This window comes from Coregonus clupeaformis, chromosome 14 (genome assembly GCF_020615455.1).
Source record: "Coregonus clupeaformis isolate EN_2021a chromosome 14, ASM2061545v1, whole genome shotgun sequence".
Lineage (NCBI taxonomy): Eukaryota > Metazoa > Chordata > Actinopteri > Salmoniformes > Salmonidae > Coregonus > Coregonus clupeaformis.
Genome location: NC_059205.1, coordinates 8,336,937 through 8,359,355, shown reverse-complemented (window position 1 = coordinate 8,359,355; position 22,419 = coordinate 8,336,937). Strand labels below are relative to the sequence as shown.

The window sequence follows — 22,419 nt, the reverse complement described above, 5'->3', positions numbered from 1 at the left end:
TTAGAACACACAGAACAGACGCATTGGAACACACAGAACAGACGCTTTAGAACACACAGAACAGACGCATTAGAACACACAGAACAGAGGCATTAGAACACACAGAACAGAGACATTAGAACAAAGAACAGAGACATTAGAACACAGAGAACACTACAGAACCACAGGGAGTGAAACTGGATTGAGAGAGAGAATGAGTGTGTGTGTGAGAGAGTGACAGATAGTGGAAGTTGGGAGAAGAGAAAGACAGTGGTTGGGTAGGGGGAGTTGGAGTCCAAGAAGTTGGCTTGAGTTTCTAAACCAACTCCAAACAGAAGACAAGGAATAGAGTTATGTGCTGGAAAAACCACACAGTCAGCATGGCCAAACTGGAGGAAGAAAATATCCCTTTTCCTGAGAACAGAACAGAGAGGAGAAAGTCACTGCGGCCTCCAGTTTAAGAGTACGTCCCAAATGGCACCCTATTCCCTATATAGTGCGCTACTTTTGACCAGAGCCCATAGGTCAAAAATAGTGCAACAAATGGGGAAGGGGGTGGCATTTGGGACGCCACACCCTTGTACACTGACTGTGGCAGAACAAAATCAACAAATGTGACCTTTTGTTCTAACCACTAGGGTGCCATGAGTGACGAGAAAACAATGAACTTAAAGAAGTGTGATTGATTGCTTTGTTAATGGAACCATTCATTCGAGTCCACGGCACGTTGTAAGTAGCACTTTAGGTTTGTGAGCGTGAATCACAAATAAAATGCATACACACCACCACCACAGTTAAAGGGACAATCTGCAGTAGCTACATCCATTTTTGGACTATGTACCCATTGATTCTTGAAGAATTTAACATGTAAATGCCTCATGAGCTTTAGTTCAACTGTCGTACCCCATCAGAACCCAAAATATAAGCTTGTTTTACTCCAATGGTTGTAAACAACGTAAACGTAAACAAACACTGTATAGCCTCAAAACATGGTTCAAACTATAATGTTGATATAATGGATGGTCAGTCCTTGCATCCATAGCTCTGTCTATGAATTTAAGAGTGGTTCCATTTCTCCAATCCCGTCGCTCAGCTTTTTTGCGAACCAGTGGTGGGGGCGTTCGCTTTGTTATTGTTTCAACAGCTGATTGCCGCTTTAACGAAAGGGAGAGACAGAAACATCTGATCTTATCAGAGGAACAGCTGAGAAACAAGGAATCTTCTGGACTCTTATGTTGATGACAGCTTTATGTCTTCTACAACATTCTTCACAAAGCTTATTTGAGAGCCCAATTCCCAACCCTTTGTTTTAGTGTAGCAACGTATGTAGCAACTTCAAGGTATTGGTCCCAGGTCTGTTTGTGCTTGCCAACAATGGTCATTGTCACATACATAGATAGGTGTTAGCACAAATAGATGAAGGTGTTCTAGGAACAAAAAAATCTAAACAATGTGTACGTGTCCCCATTACGTATCTAAAACCAGCAACTAAAAATGGTGGCCTTAGTGTTTTAGAACATATCATCTTAGGGAGGCGACCGTTTTAACAGTGCCATGAGTTCAAATTTAATTTGCGGTTTTTAGTCAAGAATGCTGTGGTTGGAGATGTTTGGATTCCAAGGTTTGTAACGATGTGAGGAGGCCACGTGAGGAGAAACCGATGCATTTATACCCAGGACAGAGCAGTGGTGGGGACAGGAAGGGAAACAAAGCCCTCATATTGACCCCAAAATGTCAGTCAAAAAATATTGAGACTTCCTTCTTCTAAGACCTTTAAACTGGGGAAAAGGCTTTAAGGGCCATCCACACCAAGGACTATAACTATAATAATAAATGATACATACTGTAACTATACACGTTGGCGAGCATCCACACCAGAGGACAGTTTATTGTTGTGCAGTAGGGGAGAGTTGAGCCAAAGGGGTAAGTTTCTAGGAAATTAATAATTTGACCAACTATTTAGGAAGGGGTAATCATTTCATGGAGTCTGTGAAGGAAGAAACCACATGGAAAAAGTGGTAAGCAAGTTAGGTCCAAAAAACTAATTTTCACCAAGTCTAATGAATTAATTTTGTTAGAGGTTTCATGATGCTTGTATCTAAACCAAAGTAGATGATTTGTGACCGACCGGCTCGATTCGGTCTTATGTAGCCAAATTTAAAATTTAGTTTTTTTACATTGGATAAAAGTAGAGACTCAGAGCTAGAAAATGGTATATCATACACTACAGTTGAGGAACAATGGGAAAGTAATTCTGCTTTGAAAGTTGATAAACTTGTAACCTCACTTTTGAGAAAATGGCCTTTGAATGTTTTGGTGCACCTACTGGAGAGCTCTTCTTTGTCTATACCCATTCAGCATCGTTCACACCCTCTTAAGCTTTAGGCCCACCCATCTCTTTAAGGGTTGATCAGAGCGTTCTGTCCTAACAACAGCAGTCAAGCACCCAAGCTAACTGGCTAAGGTTGGCTAACTTGATAGCTACTTCCAGACTATTTTACTCACCCTAGCAGAGCTGGATAAGGCTGTTTTTATGTTATCCAGAGTGTTGGTGACTGCAACTGTGCTGCTGGCAACAATTTACGCTTTTTTGTAAAAGTTTACTAACACCGGCCATATTCAACGGGTGTTGAGCGTTCGTAAATTTGTCAGTTATTCTGTGCTCTGGCACACTCAGACGAGAGTACTCTGAAATTGGAGTAGATAGCCAGAGCGAATTTACCAGCTACGTCTATCAACAGTTGTCGCAGTGACATCATTAACATTCTATTGAAATGGTTACTTGCATAGTGTAGTCTTTTATTAAGACACGTAGCTAGCTAGCTGGCTAAACAATTAACCATAATCCCAACTCATGATGTTACTACCCTGCATGAATCTGCAGCTAGCTAACCAAACAGGTTCAATGTTAGCTAGCTAACATTAGGTTATAACTAGCAAAGCAAATGGCTCTGAGATACGAATAATATTACTACACAGATCATACACATAACGTTAGCTAGCTGACAGTACACTAACTTGAAATGAAAACGACTTTATGACAAAATTAGAAATGTGCTCATTGGCAATGCATTGAGTAGAATGCTCAGTCGGTCATCAGTCCAAAACAAATGTTCAAAACAATATTGTGACGAAACGTGCAACCCATGAATACACCACACAATTAAAGTTATTTATGTAGCTATCTCGGGCATTATCGCTTAATTACACCACAGAAAAGTTAGACGTGTGTATACAGTTTAGTATCACAGAGGTAACAGAGCGTTGTTAACACCCCGCCCTTTCTCTCTTCACTAACTCCTAAAACAGTTTGTTTTGATTGACATTTCCCACAAGCAAATGGGTGTCGTGACGTGCCTTTCATTATTGCGATGACTATTATCGACTATGTTTAATTGTTACTAGATTAAATTAATCATGTAACAATTAACTCATTAGGAATTTGGGGCACCACGGGAAACGTTGTTTAACAAGTTACCGTTTCCCGAATTAACTCTAAAGATATCTAGATATCTCTTATAATTTAACAGTAATTTATTAAGTTATCATTTACCTCATATCAGTCTCATTCTGAAATACGTAGGTGTCACGCCCTGACTCAGGGGACGCTTATATGTTGAGTCAGGGTGTGTATATTCCTTGTTGTGTTTGGTCATTGTTTGTCGATCTAGTATGTATGGTTCTATGTTGGCCGGTGTAATTCCCAATCAGAGGCAGCTGTCGTTCGTTGTCTCTGATTCGGGCCCATACTTATGCAGCCTATTGGCACTAGTGGGTTGTGGGATCTTGTTAAGGTATGTTGTGTCGTCTACCTTGGACTTCACGTTTCGTTTGTTGTTTTGTCGTTGTGTTTATTATAGAAAATAAACATGTACGTATATCACGCTGCGCCTTGGTCCGTCCCATCATTCAACGACCGTGACAGTAGGCTCTTTAAGTCTGCACGAACCCGGGTCTTACTGATCATTCTGTACCACACAAATAGATTTAATTATTTATTTACTAACTAATTAAAAATGATAACACAAGATACAAACACATACACAGTATAGGTAGGGATTAGAAACGTAATACAATGAAAACGGGTCCCTAGCGGACTAACACAATATGACACTTGTTACAAAAGATGGCGAGTTAAAGAGAGGGAGAGAGAAACACTTGGATACACATGAACCTAAGCTCATAGTCATCCTAATACTTTTCCAGAACTGACGCCCGTTTGGCAAGAAGTAATGCATGTATTTACTTGTTTGATTTCGTCGTCTCTGTTGGACACAGGCCTTCGTGAGAAGGGTCGATTGGGCCTTCTCTTTTCGGATGGCCTTTTAGAAGTAAGGTTCAGATATAATGCTCAGATTGTCCACTAGAGGTCACAATGTCCTTCTTCTTAGTCGTCTGTTTACTTTCACTCGTTCTGGAAGTGGTCTTCTGAGGACGGCTAATCAGCCGTGTTGATGATCCCCAATGGGGTGATGAGAGCAGTGTAGTAGACGATGGTTTGAAGAGAGTAACAGGGTGGTCCCACTTAAATTCACCTTCTTAGATACACTACTTAGAACAGCTACACAGCCGTACCATTGATTGTTAGTGGAGGCAACTTTGTCGTCTTCACCTCGTGTTGATTTTCAGGGTCGGGACCAATATGGACAACAGCTGCAGCTTGAGGTCCGTCTAGTCTGATCTGATCATTCTTATCTCAGTCTTGTATTCTGGTAAAGAGGGGCGTTTCCGTCATACTGACACGCTCTCTGAGCTCCCTCGGGCGTGGCTAGTTACGAGGCAAAAGTATTATTATCACTATGATTTTGTTAGAAAGCTAAAATCACATTCCTATCTTCACGAAAACATTGTCTTCCTCCTTGATATTTTCTACCCAAGGTAAAGGATGTATACCTGATATCCACAGTGTAAAAGCTCTTCAAGTCACAATGTTTTCATTATAACACCTTTATACAAAATATACATTAATTTTTCTATATTCCATTTCTCATCATTCCCAACGTTTGGATGTTGAAATATATTGTCCCAATGTTCATTGTTGGATGTTGAAGTTTTTGGGCGGCAAAAGTCTCTGAAACAAAGGACATTCCTTTCACCATACTACAGGGCCAGAGATAGATTCTCCTATCTCTAATTTATGGCAGTATTAAGGTGTCAAGACCGGCACAGCCCCCCCGTGTTGTCGGCCATTGTCTTGGCTGATATGAGTCTTTGATCCTCACCCAGGGAGAGTCATGACAGGGGCTTCCTCTCTTTCCTTCCTAAGATATCTCTGTTTGTTTCCCCCCATTGACGATACTACAGTACTCTGTCAACAGTCACCTATAAACATGAAGACGCGTGCCCTGTGCTGTACCCTCTGCTGTCACAGCCCCAGGTCTTCAGACTAAATCTCAGCGCTAAGCTTAGCTGAGTCAGGTGTTGAAAGACTACTTTCATCTCAGTGAAAAGGCCTGGCACCACAATGTCTCTCTATCGTCTCTCTATGTCGCCATCTACCTTCGTCCTGTGATTAGTATTGTTTGTTTATACCGGGGGCGATTGGTGTCAGCGATGATGTGCGTAGCTAGGGGAATAAGGAATAAGTCACAGGTGGCGTGTGGATTGTTGTGGGTCACAGAAATGATATGTCAATACATACCATTGACACAGTATATTTATTTATTTTATTTATTTAACCTTTATTTAACTAGGCAAGTCAGTTAAGAACAAATTCTTATTTACAATGACGGCCTACCAAAAGGCAAAAAGGCCTCCTGCAGGGACGGGGCTGGGATTAAAAATAAAAATATAGGACAAAACACACATCACAACAAGAGACACACCACTACGTGGTCCTCTGTAGCTCAGCCGGTAGAGCACGGCGCTTGTAACGCCAGGGTAATGGGTTCGAGACCACCCATACACAAAAATGTATGCACGCATGACTGTAAGTCGCTTTGGATAAAAGCGTCTGCTAAATGGAATATTATATTATATTATATAAAGAGAAACCTAAGACAACAACATAGCATGGCAACACAACATGGTAGCAGCACAAGACATGGTACAAACATTATTGGGCACAGACAACAGCACAGAGGGCAAGAAGGTAGAGACAACAATACATCACGCGAAGCAGCCACAACTGTCATTAAGAGTGTCTATGAATGAGTCTTTGAATGAAGAGATGGAGATAAAACTGTCCAGCATATCTTATTTTATTTACAGTAGTATGCACATGTGTGTGAGTGATCTTTGTGAATGTATGCACAGTATGTTCTGTATGTATGGAGAGTGTGTGTGTGTGTGTGTGTGTGTGTGTGCACGTCTGTTATTGTGCTTATCGTGTGTGTGTCGGGCGTCATTCACAACGGGACTGTTCAGTCAGTGGTATTTCTCTGTTTACTGCATAGCTGACATTGTTTGGGTCTGTGGCTGCATGTGGCTGTCACAGTGGTCCCTCAAGAGGCCAGAGAGTCTAGCACCCACCCACTGAGTGGTCAGGAGAGAGAGGGGGGCTTAGGGTTATAGAGGGGGAGACGGGAAGGACAGACAGAGAGGGAGGAGGGAGGGAAGAAGCTTGGGAAGAGGGGAGAAAGAGAAGAGTGAGATAGATATGGGTGGTCAGGATAGAGACAAAGTAGACAAGATGGCGGGAGGACAAGAGGGTACAATGTAGAATAAGTAAAGAGAGTGAAAGGAGAGAAGACAGGCGAGAAATTAAGAGGAGAGAAATATATTGAGGAAGAGAAACAGAGAGAAATCACTGGGAGAAAGGTGGGAGGCCAATAGAGAGTAGGAGAGACATTTTTATATGTAGGAGTGTATTGGGTTCCCTGACTATTGGTCTCAACAGTCTGGGAGTTATTTTGAGATCTGTATTTGGACTGAAGGGCTATAATCAGGGGCGGACTTGCCACACAACAGAGACATTAGAACACACAACAGAGACATTAGAACACACAACAGAGACATTAGAACACACAACAGAGACATTAGAACACACAACAGAGACATTAGAACACACAACAGAGACATTAACAACAATAATCTACAAATGTTCTCACCTCCTCCTCTGTCCCGTTTGCTCTCTCTTGCCAGGCAGTCAACCTGCTTTCCATCACGAGAAAAGAGTCACAACGCCCGTAGAAGTTGGCAGGAGAGCAGAAACCAACTGGCACTCAGACTACCAACAGACTGGCACTCAGACTACCAACAAACATACAATGTGCTAAAAAACAATGCTCACAGCTGAAGCCTGACAATGATGGACAAACAAAATGGTAACAGCCTTAAAAATATATGAAATGAAAATTGGCTACCTTTTTGATAGTTGGTTATATGAAACTAAAACTGTATGTTAGATAATTCCTAAACACATTTACGCTCCACACACTACAGTGCTTATTATCTATCAATGCTATGATAACAAGTATTGCAACACTGCAATCCTTTTTTAGGAAATGGGCCCAAAGCCCCAGAGAACGGGGTGAAGGGGAAGCCTCCGTACTCTGTGGAAACGCCCTATGGCTTCCACCTGGACCTGGACTTCCTCAAGTACGTGGACGACATCGAGAAGGGCCACACCATAAAGAGGGTCCCCATCCTGCGCCGGAGCAGTGGGCAGAGGCCCAGCACTCTCCCCAGGCACCTCAAGCTCTCTGGGCATGGTTACCAGCCTAGCCCCTTTAGCTCCACTGGAGCTCTGGCCCCCAAGTCTCGCCTCGCCGACCCCCACCAAGGCTATGGCTCTTGGGCTTATGACGGCAGATCGCCAGCCTCCCCTGGAGGGTACAAGTCTGTGGCAGAGATGGAAGCCAGTATCCGGGCCTTTGATGAGCAGCCCTTGGGGGAGCACATCAGGCCCAATCTCCTGCGGGCCTCCAACCTGCCTCTCACCGTTCTGCTGAGGAAAAGTTCAACTGAAGACCCGGTCAGTCTCCGAAGCTCCAGAGACCGTCTTGGAGGAAGGGACACGTCCACGGAAGACATCTTCTACTCCCTGGACCGCTCGTCCGACTGTCAGTCCGACCAGGACTTTTCTGGAACCCTCCGCCGCCTAAATGAAGCCCTGGCGCGCATGGGCGAACTGGAGGAGGAGGTCCGGGTCATCCCAGAGCTCAAGGCACAGATCTGCATCCTGCAGGAGGAGAGGGAGATGCTCCGTCTTGGACTGAACCCCAAACCCGGGTCCCGAACCTTCGCCAACAGGGTTAAAGACCACTCTTACGTGACCTCTGACCTCAAAAGACCCAGGAAAGAGAGTCATCTCTTCCCCACCAAAGACGATGTCACTGATGATGACTCTAACCAGACACATGAATGGAGGACAAGCACAGACCTGGATGAGCTTCTCACAGTGACGTCCCTGCAGGCCAAAGTGGCCATGCTGGAGCAGAGGCTTCATGAGAGCAGCCTGGACCTCCAGAAGACCACCGTGCTATTGAGAGAACAGCAGGAGGAGGGCCGGAGGAAGGATGAGAGGATGTGCCAGCTGACAAGGAACACTGGGGACTGGGTGAGAGCAGAGAGAGTCCCTGTGGACCAAGATGAAGAACAGACTGAGAATACTTCTAGGTGGGCCTTAGCAGGTGCGCATGGTACGTCCATTCGAGAAAGTTTGAATGTAGGAGAAGCTTTGTCGACAAATACAGTGACCATTAGAACAAATAGACAAAACTCTGGCGCTCAGATTGAGGGCCTAGAAGATCATCAAGTTTGGGTTTCAGCTAGCTCTTTCATGATGGAGGCCCAAGCGATCCGTCTTGGAGCTGGTCAACACAGTTCAGAAACGGTGGTCCATTGCTCTGTCAGAGAACCAGGCCTGGCAGTACACATGGAGCACATGCCTCAGGAGGAAGCCCCCCCAGGGGGCATGGATCAAGCTGTGGCAGCCCTCCACATAAGGAGGATCCAGGGTCTCCTGGAACAGCAGTGGGAGTGTCTGTGTGGGGGGACAGCAACAGAGGGGGGCAAGGCCCTGGAGCACCCAGACCCCAAGGTCAATTCGCTACAGGAGGAGATGATGAGTCTGGTTCATACTCTTTCCTCCTACTACAACCATGGATCCAGTGACGGAGAGGTTTCTCAAGGAGGTATAGTTTATTTTCACAGATCTTTGGGTTGATTTCCAGAACACAGATTAAGCCTATTGCTAGACTAAAAAGCAGAATCTCAATTGAAAGTGCTTTCTAGTCCAGGAGAAGTCTTGATCTAGGACTGGGAACCTGGCCAATAATTGACAGTCTACACTGACGCTAAATATTTTCAATTAAATATAAAAAGAGAAGTTATTTGGAAAAAGGAATTATCTTCTCAGGTTCCTTATAAAGCTAATTGAATTCCAATGCTAATTTTATAGCACAGAGCTCTTTTGTCTTTTATAAGGTAGACATTTTCGAACTCATTTGAATTTCAAAGTGTAACGCAATCGATTCCCAATGTTTGTTAAACCCCATTCACGTCACGTCAGCACATTTAACTCACAGCTTTGAGCTATTTCTCCATCTAGCATGAACGATTAGGTCAGATTTGCGAGTCAATTACGGGAATTCCCTGCACACAAATTTTATTACCATGTCAAAGAGACCATTTTTTGACAACTTTACTTGCCTCTCTCACATCGAGACCCACAATGTTACCATGCAGTGTAAATGAATGGTTATATTTGGCCTGGCTTTATGCCTGATAGATGTGTAGCTCTCTCTTCCTGTAGGCACTTTATGAAGGATTTTATTTTTGCCATATTGGAATGACTCAGTCCCTACAAGCACTTCCCTTTTCCGCCTTTATACTAGCACTCATAATTATTTTGTTCTCGTGCAAAAGACAATTCAAAGCTGCTGAGGACACAACTCACCAGACTCGTGTGTCTTATTAAAGCAAAGAAAGTTATCAAAGCTTCCCATTGCTATTAGGCTACCAACCATGTATAATGGAGTATGTTTAAGGACTGTCTATTTCCATGTCTATGTCATACTGTGTGGTTGGTCCCACCTGAAAGGACAACAATTTGCAAAGCATTTACAATTATGTAGCTTTTATGAAGGGTTCAAGCTTCACCAACCCTTTAGTTGTTGTTGTTTGTTTAGCCGTTGTTGTATTCAAAGTGAGACCGTGTGATTTAACAGCTCCTACGCCTTAAAACATTATTCCGTCTCGTCTAGGGTTGCAAAGGGAGGGTATATTACTGGAAACTTCTGAAGTTTACCAGTAAACTACCAGAATTGTGGTAACTTTCAAGTTATTTTAGGAATTTTATCTAGTGGCCTTTTTGGGTACTTTAGATGATCACAGGTGTCTGTAATTATCTCTGGCCCTCTGTGTGGCCTTATCACATGTTAAATATATTAAATAATCAAATAAGAATATTTTAAAATAACAAATACAAATATAAACCATCAACTTAGTGAATACCATTGGTGTTTAATATGAGGGTTTCAGCATGAAATATCCTTTATACTGTATTTGTATTACTATGTCAATATGTCTTTGTTTTAAATGTTCTGGTGCCAAACTGGTGGCAGTTGTGAAAAAACTAAATAGTTGGAAGAGTTGCATAGTTATTGGCAAATAATGCCATTGTTGATTAGATGCTTATTTCATTAAGTAGGCAATTTTCTCTTGAATTAAATGGCCTATTCACTAGAGCAGTAGTTCCCAACCTCTTTTGGTTACTGTACCACCAACTGAATTTTGCTCTGCCCGGAGTACCCCTGAAGTACCCCCTCATGTGCATTTTACCAGTAGGCCTCTGGTCTCATGAGTCTTCTCAAGTACCCCCTGTGGATAGACCAAGTACCCCCAGGGGTCTTATTACCCCTGGTTGGGAACCACTGCACTAGAAACTCATGGGCACAGATATATAAAAAGAATACTATATATGAATACATTTGTTTAAAGTTATTAAAGTATAAATTACCAACGTTCCTATAGATTGCCATAGCTTTTACCAGTAGTTTTGCAATCCTAGTCATGTCTTTTTCTCTCCTAGTCCCAACATCCATCATGAAGAGAAATGGGAGTGCTCGGCTGTCAAAGAACCTCCACTTTGCTGGTGTGAGCAGAGGGTAAGACACCAGTCTCCTGATGTATATGTTGTTTACAAATAACTAACTTGAGCATCACCCTCTGAATTTATGACCAACTTATGGCTAACCCTGAAGATTTTACTGTGCGGCAACACTAGTTTGGTACTGTCTGCGTTTAGCTATGAAAACCCCTTGTACAGTGCCTTCAGAAAGTATTCACACCCCTTGACTTTTTCACATTTTGTTGTGTTACAGCCTGAATTTAAAATGGATTAAATTGAGATTTTGTGTCACTGGCCTACACACAATACTCCATAATGTCAAAGTGGAATTATGTTTTTAGAAATGTTCACAAATTAATAAAAAATGAAAAGATTAAATGTCTTAAGTCAATAAGTATTCAACCCCTTTGATATGGCAAGCCTAAAGTTTAGGAGTAAAAATGTGCTTAACAAGTCACATAATAAGTTGCATGGACTCACTCTGTGTGCAATAATAGTGTTTAACATGATTTTTTAAACGATTACCTCATCTCTGTACCCCCAGTCGAGAAGTGAATTTCAAACACAGATTCAACCACAAAGACCAGGGAGGTTTTCCAATGCCTCACAAAGAAGGGCACCTATTGGTAGATGGGTAAAAATTTAAAAGCAGACAATGAATATCCCTTTGAGCATGGTGAAGTTATTAATTACACTTTGGATGGTGTATCAGTCAAATCAAATCAAATTGTATTTGTCACATGCGCCAAATACAACAGGTGTAGACCTTACAATGAAATGCTTACTTACAAGCCCTTAACCAACAATGCAGTTTTAAGAAAAATAAGTGTTAAGTAAAAAACAGATTTTTTATTTATTTTTTATAAATGAAAGAGCAGCAGTAGAGAGGCTATATACAGTAACGAGGCTATATACAGTAACGAGGCTATATACAGTAACGAGGCTATATACAATACACCCAGTTACTACAAAGATACAGGTGTCCACCTAACTCAGTTGCCGGATAGGAAGGAAACCACTCATGGATTTCACCATGAGGCCAATGGTGACTTTAAAACAGTTACAGAGTTTAATGGCTGTGATAGGAGAAAACTGAGGATGGATCAACAACATTGTAGTTACTCCACAATACTAACCTAAATGACAGAGTGAAAAGAAGAAAGCCTGTACAGAATAAAAATATTCCAAAACATGCATCCTGTTTGCAATAAGGCACTAAAGTAAAACTGCAAAAAATGTGACAAAGAAATTAACTTTATGTCCTGAATACAAAGTCTTATGTTTGGGGCAAATCCAACACATCACTGAGTACTATTCTTCATATTTTCAAGCATGGTGGTGGCTGCATCATGTTATGGGTATGCTTGTCATCGGCAAGGACTAGGGAGTTTTTTTAGGATAAAAAGAAATGGAATACAGCTGTAACCACAGGCAACGTCTTAGAGGAAAACCTGGTTCAGTCTGCTTTCCAACAGACACTGGGAGACAAATACACCTTACAGCAGGACAATAACCTAAAACATAAGGCCGAATATACACTGAGTGTACAAAACATTAGGAAAATCTTCTTAATATTGAGTTGCCCTCAGAACAGCCTCAATTCATCGGGGCATGGACTCTACAAGGTGTCGAAAGCATTCCACAGGGATGCTGGCCCACATTCACTCCAATGCTTCCCACAGTTGTGTCAAGCTGGCTGGATGTCCTTTGGGTAGTGGACCATTCTTGATACACACAGGAAACTGTTGGGTATGAAAAACCAGGCAGCGTTGCAGTTCTTGACACAGTCAAACCGGCGCGCCTGGCACCTACTACCATACCCCGTTCAAAGGTACTTAAATCTTGTCTTGCGCATTCACCCTCTTAATGGCACAACTCCATGTCTCAATTGTCTCTAGGCTTAACAATTCTTATTTAACCTGTCTCCTACCCTTCATCTACACTGATTGAAGTAGATTTAACAAGTGACATCAATAAGGGATCATAGCCTTCACCTGCATTCACCTGGTCAGTCTGTCATGGAAAGAGCAGGTGTTAGTAATGTTTTGTACACTCAGTGTACACTGGAGTTGCTTACGAAGACGGCATTGAATGTTCCCGAGTTGCCTAGTTACAGTTTTGACTTAAATCGGCTTGAAAATATATGGCAATACATTTGCTAAAATTTCAAAAAAATATTTTCACTTTGTCATTATGGGTGAGAAAAAGAAGGGTGAGAAAAACATACAGTGGGGAAAAAATGTATTTAGTCAGCCACCAATTGTGCAAGTTCTCCCACTTAAAAAGATGAGAGAGGCCTGTAATTTTCATCATAGGTACACGTCAACTATGACAGACAAATTGAGAAAAAAAAATCCAGAAAATCACATTGTAGGATTTTTAATGAATTTATTTGCAAATTATGGTGGAAAATAAGTATTTGGTCACCTACAAACAAGCAAGATTTCTGTCTCTCACAGACCTGTAACTTCTTCTTTAAGAGGCTCCTCTGTCCTCCACTCGTTACCTGTATTAATGGCACCTGTTTGAACTTGTTATCAGTATAAAAGACACCTGTCCACAACCTCAAACAGTCACACTCCAAACTCCACTATGGCCAAGACCAAAGAGCTGTCAAAGGACACCAGAAACAAAATTGTAGACCTGCACCAGGCTGGGAAGACTGAATCAGCAATAGGTAAGCAGCTTGGTTTGAAGAAATCAACTGTGGGAGCAATTATTAGGAAATGGAAGACATACAAGACCACTGATAATCTCCCTCGATCTGGGGCTCCACGCAAGTCTCACCCCGTGGGGTCAAAATGATCACAAGAACGGTGAGCAAAAATCCCAGAACCACACGGGGGGACCTAGTGAATGACCTGCAGAGAGCTGGGACCAAAGTAACAAAGCCTACCATCAGTAACACACTACGCCGCCAGGGACTCAAATCCTGCAGTGCCAGACGTGTCCCCCTGCTTAAGCCAGTACATGTCCAGGCCCGTCTGAAGTTTGCTAGAGTGCATTTGGATGATCCAGAAGAGGATTGGGAGAATGTCATATGGTCAGATGAAACCAAAATAGAACTTTTTGGTAAAAACTCAACTCGTCGTGTTTGGAGGACAAAATGCTGAGTTGCATCCAAAGAACACCATACCTACTGTGAAGCATGGGGGTGGAAACATCATGCTTTGGGGCTGTTTTTCTGCAAAGGGACCAGGACGACTGATCCGTGTAAAGGAAAGAATGAATGGGGCCATGTATCGTGATATTTTGAGTGAAAACCTCCTTCTATCAGCAAGGGCATTGAAGATGAAACGTGGCTGGGTCTTTCAGCATGACAATGATCCCAAACACACCGCCCGGGCAACGAAGGAGTGGCTTCGTAAGAAGCATTTCAAGGTCCTGGAGTGGCCTAGCCAGTCTCCAGATCTCAACCCCATAGAAAATCTTTGGAGGGAGTTGAAAGTCTGTGTTGCCCAGCGACAGCCCCAAAACATCACTGCTCTAGAGGAGATCTGCATGGAGGAATGGGCAAAAATACCAGCAACAGTGTGTGAAAACCTTGTGAAGACTTACAGAAAACGTTTGACCTGTGTCATTGCCAACAAAGGGTATATAACAAAGTATTGAGAAACTTTTGTTATTGACCAAATACTTATTTTCCACCATAATTTGCAAATAAATTCATAAAAAATCCTACAATGTGATTTTCTGCTATTTTTTCTCTCATTTTGTCTGTCATAGTTGACGTGTACCTATGATGAATGAAATTACAGGCCTCTCTCATCTTTTTAAGTGGGAGAACTTGCACAATTGGTGGCTGACTAAATACTTTTTTCCCCACTGTATATTTAAACAATTTTGAATTCAGTCTGTAACAACTTAATGTGGAATAAGTCAAGGGGTGTGAATACTTCCTGAAGGCACTCTATATGGCTAGATTGGCAGGATGGCTGTACATTTAGAACCTAAAAGGGTTCTTTGGCTTTCCACATAGGAGAACCCTTTGAAGAACCCTTTTTGGTTCCACAGCGGGTTCTACATGGAACCCAAAAGGGTTATCATATGCGGACAGCTGAAGAACCCTTTTGGAACCCTTTTTTTTTTCTAATAGTGTAATGGCAAAACAAACTGGTTCCTAATGATATGTGTTTAGCTTTGAAACGACACCAAATGAGGATTTGGACAGTAAGAGGCATGCAAACGAGGACATGTCAGCCCTGCAGCAACAACCGTATGGACAACTCCACCCTGGGGAGATGGCAGAGAAACGTGCAGACCACAGGGGTTCCAACCACGGAGACCAGAAAGAGGGAGACCCAAGCCCAGGCCAAGAGATGATGGAAGGAACCAATCCGACGGACGAGACTACTCAAGCTGCACAACCAGACGAACAGACAGATAGTGGTGGGGATGTGGAAGCTGCAGAACCAAAGGAACAGAACAGGACAGACAGAACACCAGAGGAAACCATGAAAGCAGAACCAGACCCTAACACAGATCCCAAACAAGACAGGTGAGGGGAACTGAGTATATCGTATTTCATTCATTAATTATACAATTTGATGATTTGCCAGTTTAAATTTTGGCATATTCATTTCCTAATTTTGAAAAGTGCCATGACATTTTTTCAGAATAAAAAAACGATTTATTATAACGTATTGATGTTAGTGAGAGTATATTAATATTGTTGACAGTCCAACTCATGGGACTGATTCTATTTCCTCATAGAGAGGCTGTAGAAGGGGAGTTCATAGAAGCATGTCATTTCGTCAACGATCACATGGATAACATTGATAACCCCAATGATGGAATGGTACGTATGGTACAGAAATACACTTAGACATAGACCTATAGGCACAACCTAATTGCACAAGCCTTATTCAACACCTCTATGAACGGCTGTCAACACAGATAAGGCAGGCACTACCAAACACAGTGTCTTAAAGATGAAATCATTTGTGTCATTTTTCATTTAATGAATGGAAGAAAAGCATAGTTATACACCTCATTACTTTCATTAGCATCATTAAAATGTACAGGTAACTATAGTCCCGTGTAGCTCAGTTGGTAGAGCATGGCGTTTGCCATGCAAGGGTTGTGGGTTCGATTCCCACGGGGGACCAGTATAAAAAAATATATAAAAAAATGTATGCACTAACTATTAGTCGCTCTGGATAAGAGCGTCTGCTAAATGACTTAAATGTAACTGCCAAAATCAAGGAAACACCAACATAAAGGGCCACCACGAGCCAGAAGAGCTTCAATGCACCTTGGCATAGATTCTACAAGTGTCTGGAACTCTATTGGAGGGATGCGACACCATTCTTCCATGAGAAAATACATCATTTGTTGATGGTGGTCAACTGGGTTGAGATCTGGTGACTGAGACGGCCATGGCATATGGCTTACTCGTGCCTTGTGGATGGGGTCTTTGTCATCCTATGGGGGCATAGCCATGGTAACCAAAAGAATGGCCTGCCCAGCATACCAGGGTAGTTACAAACAGTACAGGAATGAAATCATCAACATGTATTGATCATATCTTTACTAATGCTGCAGAGATTTGTTTGAAAGCAGTATCCAGATCCATTGGATGAAGTAATCACAATATAGTAGCCATATCTAGGAAAACCAAAGTTCCAAAGGCTGGGCCTAATATTGTGTATAAAAGGTCATACAATAGGTTTTGTAGTGATTCCTATGTTGTTGATGTAAAGAATATATGTTGGTCCGTGGTGTGTAATGAGGAGCAAACAGACACTGCACTTGACACATTTATGAAATTGCTTATTCCAGTTACTAATAAGCATGCACCCATTAAGAAAATTACTGTAAAAACTGTTAAATCCCTGTAGATTGATGAGGAATTTAGAAATTAATGGTTGAGAGGGATGAGGCAAAAGGAATGGCAAATAAGTCTGGCTGCACAACTGATTGCCAAACGTATTGCAAATTCAGAAATCATGTGACTAAACTGAATAAAAATAAGAAGAAACTACACTATGAAACAAAGATAAATGACAAAGAATGATAGTAAAAAACTTTGGAGCACCTTAAATGAAGTTTTGGGAAAAAAGGCAAACTCAGCTCCATCATTAATTCAATCAGATGGCTCATTCATCACAAAACCAACTGATTTTTCCAACTACTTTAATCATTTGTTCATTGCCAAGATTAGCAAATTTAGGCATGACATGACAGCAACAATTGCTGACACTACACCACCAAGTATATCTGACCAAATTATGAAAGACAAGCATTGTAATTTTGAATTCCGTAAAGTAAGTGTGGAAGAGGTGAAAAAATGATTGTTGTCTTTCAACAATGACAAGCCACCGGGGTCTGACAACTTGGATGGAAAATTACTGAGGATAATAGCGGACGATATTGCCACTCCTATTTGCCATATTTTCAATTGAAGCCTACTAGAATGTGTGTGCCCCCAGGCTTGGAGGAAAGCAAAAGTCATTCCGCTACCTAAGAATAGTAAAGCCCCCTTTACTGGCTCAAATAGCCGACCAATCAGCCTGTTACTAACCCTTAGTAACCTTTTGGAAAAAATTGTGTTTGACCAGATACAATGCTATTTTACAGTAAACAAATTGACAACAAACTTTCAGCATGCTTATAGGGAAGGACATTCAACAAGCACAGCACTTACACAAATGACTGATGATTGGCTGAGAGAAATTGATGATAAAAAGATTGTGGGGCTGTTTTTTTAGACTTCATTGCGGCTTTTGACATTATCGATCATAGTCTGCTGCTGGAAAAACGTATGTATTATGGCTTTACACCCCCTGCTATATTGTGGATACAGAGTTACCTGTCTAACAGAACACAGAGGGTGTTCTTTAATGGAAGCCTCTCCAACATAATCCAGGTAGAATCAGGAATTCCCCAGGGCAGCTGTCTAGGCCCATTACTTTTTTCAATCTTTACTAACGACATGCCACTGGCTTGGAGTAAAGCCAGAGTGTCTATGTATGCGGATGACTCAACACTATACATGTCAGCTACTACAGCGACTGAAATGACTGCAACACTTAACAAAGAGTTGCAGTTAGTTTCAGAGTGGGTGGCAAGGAATAAGTTAGTCCTAAATATTTCTAAAACTAAACGCATTGTATTTGGGACAAATCATTCACTAAACCCTAAACCTCAACTAAATCTTGTAATAAATAATGTGGAAATTGAGCACGTTGAGGTGACTAAACTGCTTGGAGTAACCCTGGATTGTAAACTGTCATGGTCAAAACATATTGATACAACAGTAGCTAAGATGGGGAGAAGTATGTCCATAATAAGCGCTGCTCTACCTTCTTAACAGCACTATCAACAAGGCAGGTCCTACAGGCCCTAGTTTTGTCACACCTGGACTACTGTTCAGTCGTGTGGTCAGGTGCCACAAAAAAAGAACTTACGAAAATTGCAATTGGCTCAGAACAGGGCAGCACGGCTGGCCCTTGGATGTACACAGAGAGCTAATATTAATACTATGCATGTCAATCTCTCCTGGCTCAAAGTGGAGGAGAGATTGACTTCATCACTACTTGTACAGTGAGGGAAAAAAAGTATTTGATCCCCTGCTGATTTTGTACATTTGCCCAGTGACAAAGACATGATCAGTCTATAATTTTAATGGTAGGTTTATTTGAACAGTGAGAGACAGAATAACAACAAAAGAATCCAGAAAAACGCATGTCAAAAATGTTATAATTGATTTGCATTTTAATGAGGGAAATAAGTATTTGACCCCTCTGCAAAACATGACTTAGTACTTGGTGGCAAATCCCTTGTTGGCAATCACAGAGGTCAGACGTTTCTTGTAGTTGGCCACCAGGTTTGCACACATCTCAGGAGGGATTTTGTCCCACTCCTCTTTGCAGATCTTCTCCAAGTCATTAAGGTTTCGAGGCTGACGTTTGGCAACTCGAACCTTCAGCTACCTCCACAGATTTTCTGGGATTAAGGTCTGGAGACTGGCTAGGCCACTCCAGGATCTTAATGTGCTTCTTCTTGAGCCACTCCTTTGTTGCCTTGGCCATGTGTTTTGGGTCATTGTCATGCTGGAATACCCATCCACAACCCATTTTCAATGCCCTGGCTGAGGGAAGGAGGTTCTCACCCAAGATTTGATGGTACATGGCCCCGTCCATCGTCCCTTTGATGCGGTGAAGTTGTCCTGTCCCTTTAGCAGAAAAACACCCCCAAAGCATAATGTTTCCACCTCCATGTTTGACGGTGGGGATGGTGTTCTTGGGGTCATTTTTTATTTTATTTCACCTTTATTTAACCAGGTAAGCCAGTTGAGAACAGGTTCTCATTTACAACTGCGACCTGGCCAAGATAAAGCAAAGTAGTGCAATAAAAACAACACAGAGTTACATATGGGGTAAAAAAAACAAAGTCAGAAATACAACAGAAAATATATATACAGTGTGTGCAAATGTAGCAAGTTATGGAGGTAAGGCAATAAATAGGCTATAGTGCAGAATAATTACAATAGTATTAACACTGGAATGCTAGATGTGCAAGAGATGATGTGCAAATAGAGATACTGGGGTGCAAAAGAGCAAAATAAATAACAATATAGGGATGAGGTAGTTGGGTGGGCTAATTTCAGATGGGCTGTGTACAGGTGCAGTGATCGGTAAGGTGCTCTGACAACTGATGCTTAAAGTTATTGAGGGAGATAAGAGTCTCCAGCTTCAGAGATTTTTGCAATTCGTTCCAGTCATTGGCAGCAGAGAACTGGAAGGAATGGCGGCCAAAGGAGGTGTTGGCTTTGGGAATGACCAGTGAGATATACCTGGTGGGTGCTGCTATGGTGACCAATGAGCTAAGATAAGGCGGGGATTTGCCTAGCAGTGATTTATAGATGGCCTGGAGCCAGTGGGTTTGACGACGGACATGTAGTGAGGACCAGCCAACAAGAGCGTACAGGTCACAGTGGTGGGTAGTGTATGGGGCTTTGGAGACAAAACGGATGGCACTGTGATAGACTACATCCAATTTGCTGAGTAGAGTGTTGGAGGCTATTTTGTAAATGACATCGCCGAAGTCAAGGATCGGTAGGATAGTCAGTTTTACGAGGGCATGTTTGGCAGCATGAGTGAAGGAGGCTTTTTTGCGAAATAGGAAGCCGATTCTAGATTTAACTTTGGATTGGAGATTCTTTATGTGAGTCTGGAAGTTGAGTTTACAGTCATAGGCAGCATTCCTCCTCCTCCAAACACGGCGAGTTGAGTTGATGCCAAAGAGCTCGATTTTGGTCTCATCTGACCACAACACTTTCACCCAGTTCTCCTCTCAACTTCAGACGGGCCTGTATATGTGCTTTCTTGAGCAGGGGGACCTTGCGTGCGCTGCAGGATTTCAGTCCTTCACGGCGTAGTGTGTTACCAATTGTTTTCTTGGTGACTATGGTCCCAGCTGCCTTGAGATCATTGACAAGATCCTCCCGTATAGTTCTGGGCTGATTCCTCACCGTTCTCATGATCATTGCAACTCCACGAGGTGAGATCTTGCATAGAACCCCAGGTCGAGGGAGATTGACAGTTATTTTGTGTTTCTTCCATTTGCGAATAATCTCACCAATTGTTGACACCTTCTCACCAAGCTGCTTGGCGATGGTCTTGTAGCCCATTCCAGCCTTGTGTAGGTCTACAATCTTGTCCCTGACATCCTTGGAGAGCTCTTTGATCTTGGTCATGGTGGAGAGTTTGGAATCTGATTGATTGATTGCTTCTGTGGACAGATGTCTTTTATACAGGTAACAAACTGAGATTAGGAGCGCTCCCTTTAAGAGTGTGCTCCTAATCTCAGCTCGTTACCTGTATAAAAGTCACCTGGGAGCCAGAAATCTTTCTGATTGAGAGGGGGTCAAATACTTATTTCCCTCATTAAAATGCAAATCAATGTATAACATTTTTGACATGCGTTTTTCTGGATTTTTGTTGTTGTTATTCTGTCTCTCACTGTTCAAATAAACCTACGTACAAAATCAGCAGGGGATCAAATACGTTTTTCCCTCACTGTATTTATGAGAAGTATTGACATGTTGAATGCACCGAGCTGTCTGTTTGAACTTTTGGCTCACAGCTCGGACACCCATGCATACCCCACAAGACATGCCACCAGAGGTCTCGTCACTAACATCATTAACATGTCTATCTGCTGTTAGCATCATTAACATGTCTATCAGCTGTTAGCATCATTAACATGTCTATCTGCTGTTAGCATCATTAACATGTCTATCTGCTGTTAGCATCATTAACATGTCTATCTGCTGTATGCATTTTCTCTCTGAAATATCCAAGGGTTATGGATAGAAGTCCTCAGATACAGATCTAGGACCAGTTTATCCTCCATTTGGGGGGAAAACAGGAAACTGATCTTAGATCGGAGTCTATGGCAGGGCTGGGCAACTCCAGTCCAGGTGGGCCACAGTGTGTGCAGGCTTTTGTCCTAGCCCCGAACTAACACTCCCCGGTTAACTTCTGTCTGTTCCCCAGAGGCGGGGCCTGGTGGTGCTGTTCCAGCATTGGTTCCGGGTGGCGGCTGAGGAGGACTCCCTGGCCAATACGGTGTCTGTGTACCTCAGAGAGGTGAGGACGGCCACGCCCTCGCTCCTCCCCTTCCTAGTTAACATGGCTGACGACAACGGCAACACAGTGCTGCACTACAGCGTGTCTCACACCAACTACCCCATTGTCAGCCTGCTACTGGACACAGGTAGGTACCACTGTGTGTGTGTGTGTGTGTGTGTGTGTGTGTGTGTGTGTGTGTGTGTGTGTGTGTGTGTGTGTGTTATTCCACTATTATGAGTATGGTAAAGGTAGGACAGTATGTGTACATAAACACTCACTGTATGGGATATCTACATGGTTCCACATTGTATCTACATGGTTCCACAGTGTATCTACATGGTTCCACAGTGCATCTACATGGTTCCACATTGTATCTACATGGTTCCACATTGTATCTACATGGTTCCACACGTGTATCTACATGGTTCCACATTGTATCTACATGGTTCCACACGTGTATCTACATGGTTCCACATTGTATCTACATGGTTCCACAGTGCATCTACATGGTTCCACATTGTATCTACATGGTTCCACAGTGTATCTACATGGTTCCACATTGTATCTACATGGTTCCACACGTGTATCTACATGGTTCCACATTGTATCTACATGGTTCCACATTGTATCTACATGGTTCCACACGTGTATCTACATGGTTCCACATTGTATCTACATGGTTCCACATTGTATCTACATGGTTCCACATTGTATCTACATGGTTCCACATTGTATCTACATGGTTCCACATTGTATCTACATGGTTCCACATTGTATCTACATGGTTCCACAGTGTATCTACATGGTTCCACACGTGTATCTACATGGTTCCACATTGTATCTACATGG

The 22,419-nt window shown here is 42.4% G+C and overlaps 1 protein-coding gene across 2 annotated transcripts in view; it reads left to right on the top strand.

Moving 5' to 3' along the window:
• LOC121580664 (KN motif and ankyrin repeat domain-containing protein 2) overlaps positions 1 to 22,419 on the top strand; it is a 34,747-nt gene that overhangs the window by 5,793 nt on the left and 6,535 nt on the right. For both annotated transcript variants that reach the window (XM_041895642.2, XM_041895643.2), the window contains 6 exons: positions 7,063 to 7,244; positions 7,422 to 9,056; positions 10,955 to 11,030; positions 15,132 to 15,491; positions 15,707 to 15,791; positions 21,496 to 21,715. In XM_041895642.2, coding sequence (XP_041751576.2) covers positions 7,226 to 7,244; positions 7,422 to 9,056; positions 10,955 to 11,030; positions 15,132 to 15,491; positions 15,707 to 15,791; positions 21,496 to 21,715 — 2,395 coding nt within the window. In that variant the 5' untranslated portion in view covers positions 7,063 to 7,225. The remainder of the gene's footprint in view (positions 1 to 7,062; positions 7,245 to 7,421; positions 9,057 to 10,954; positions 11,031 to 15,131; positions 15,492 to 15,706; positions 15,792 to 21,495; positions 21,716 to 22,419) is intronic.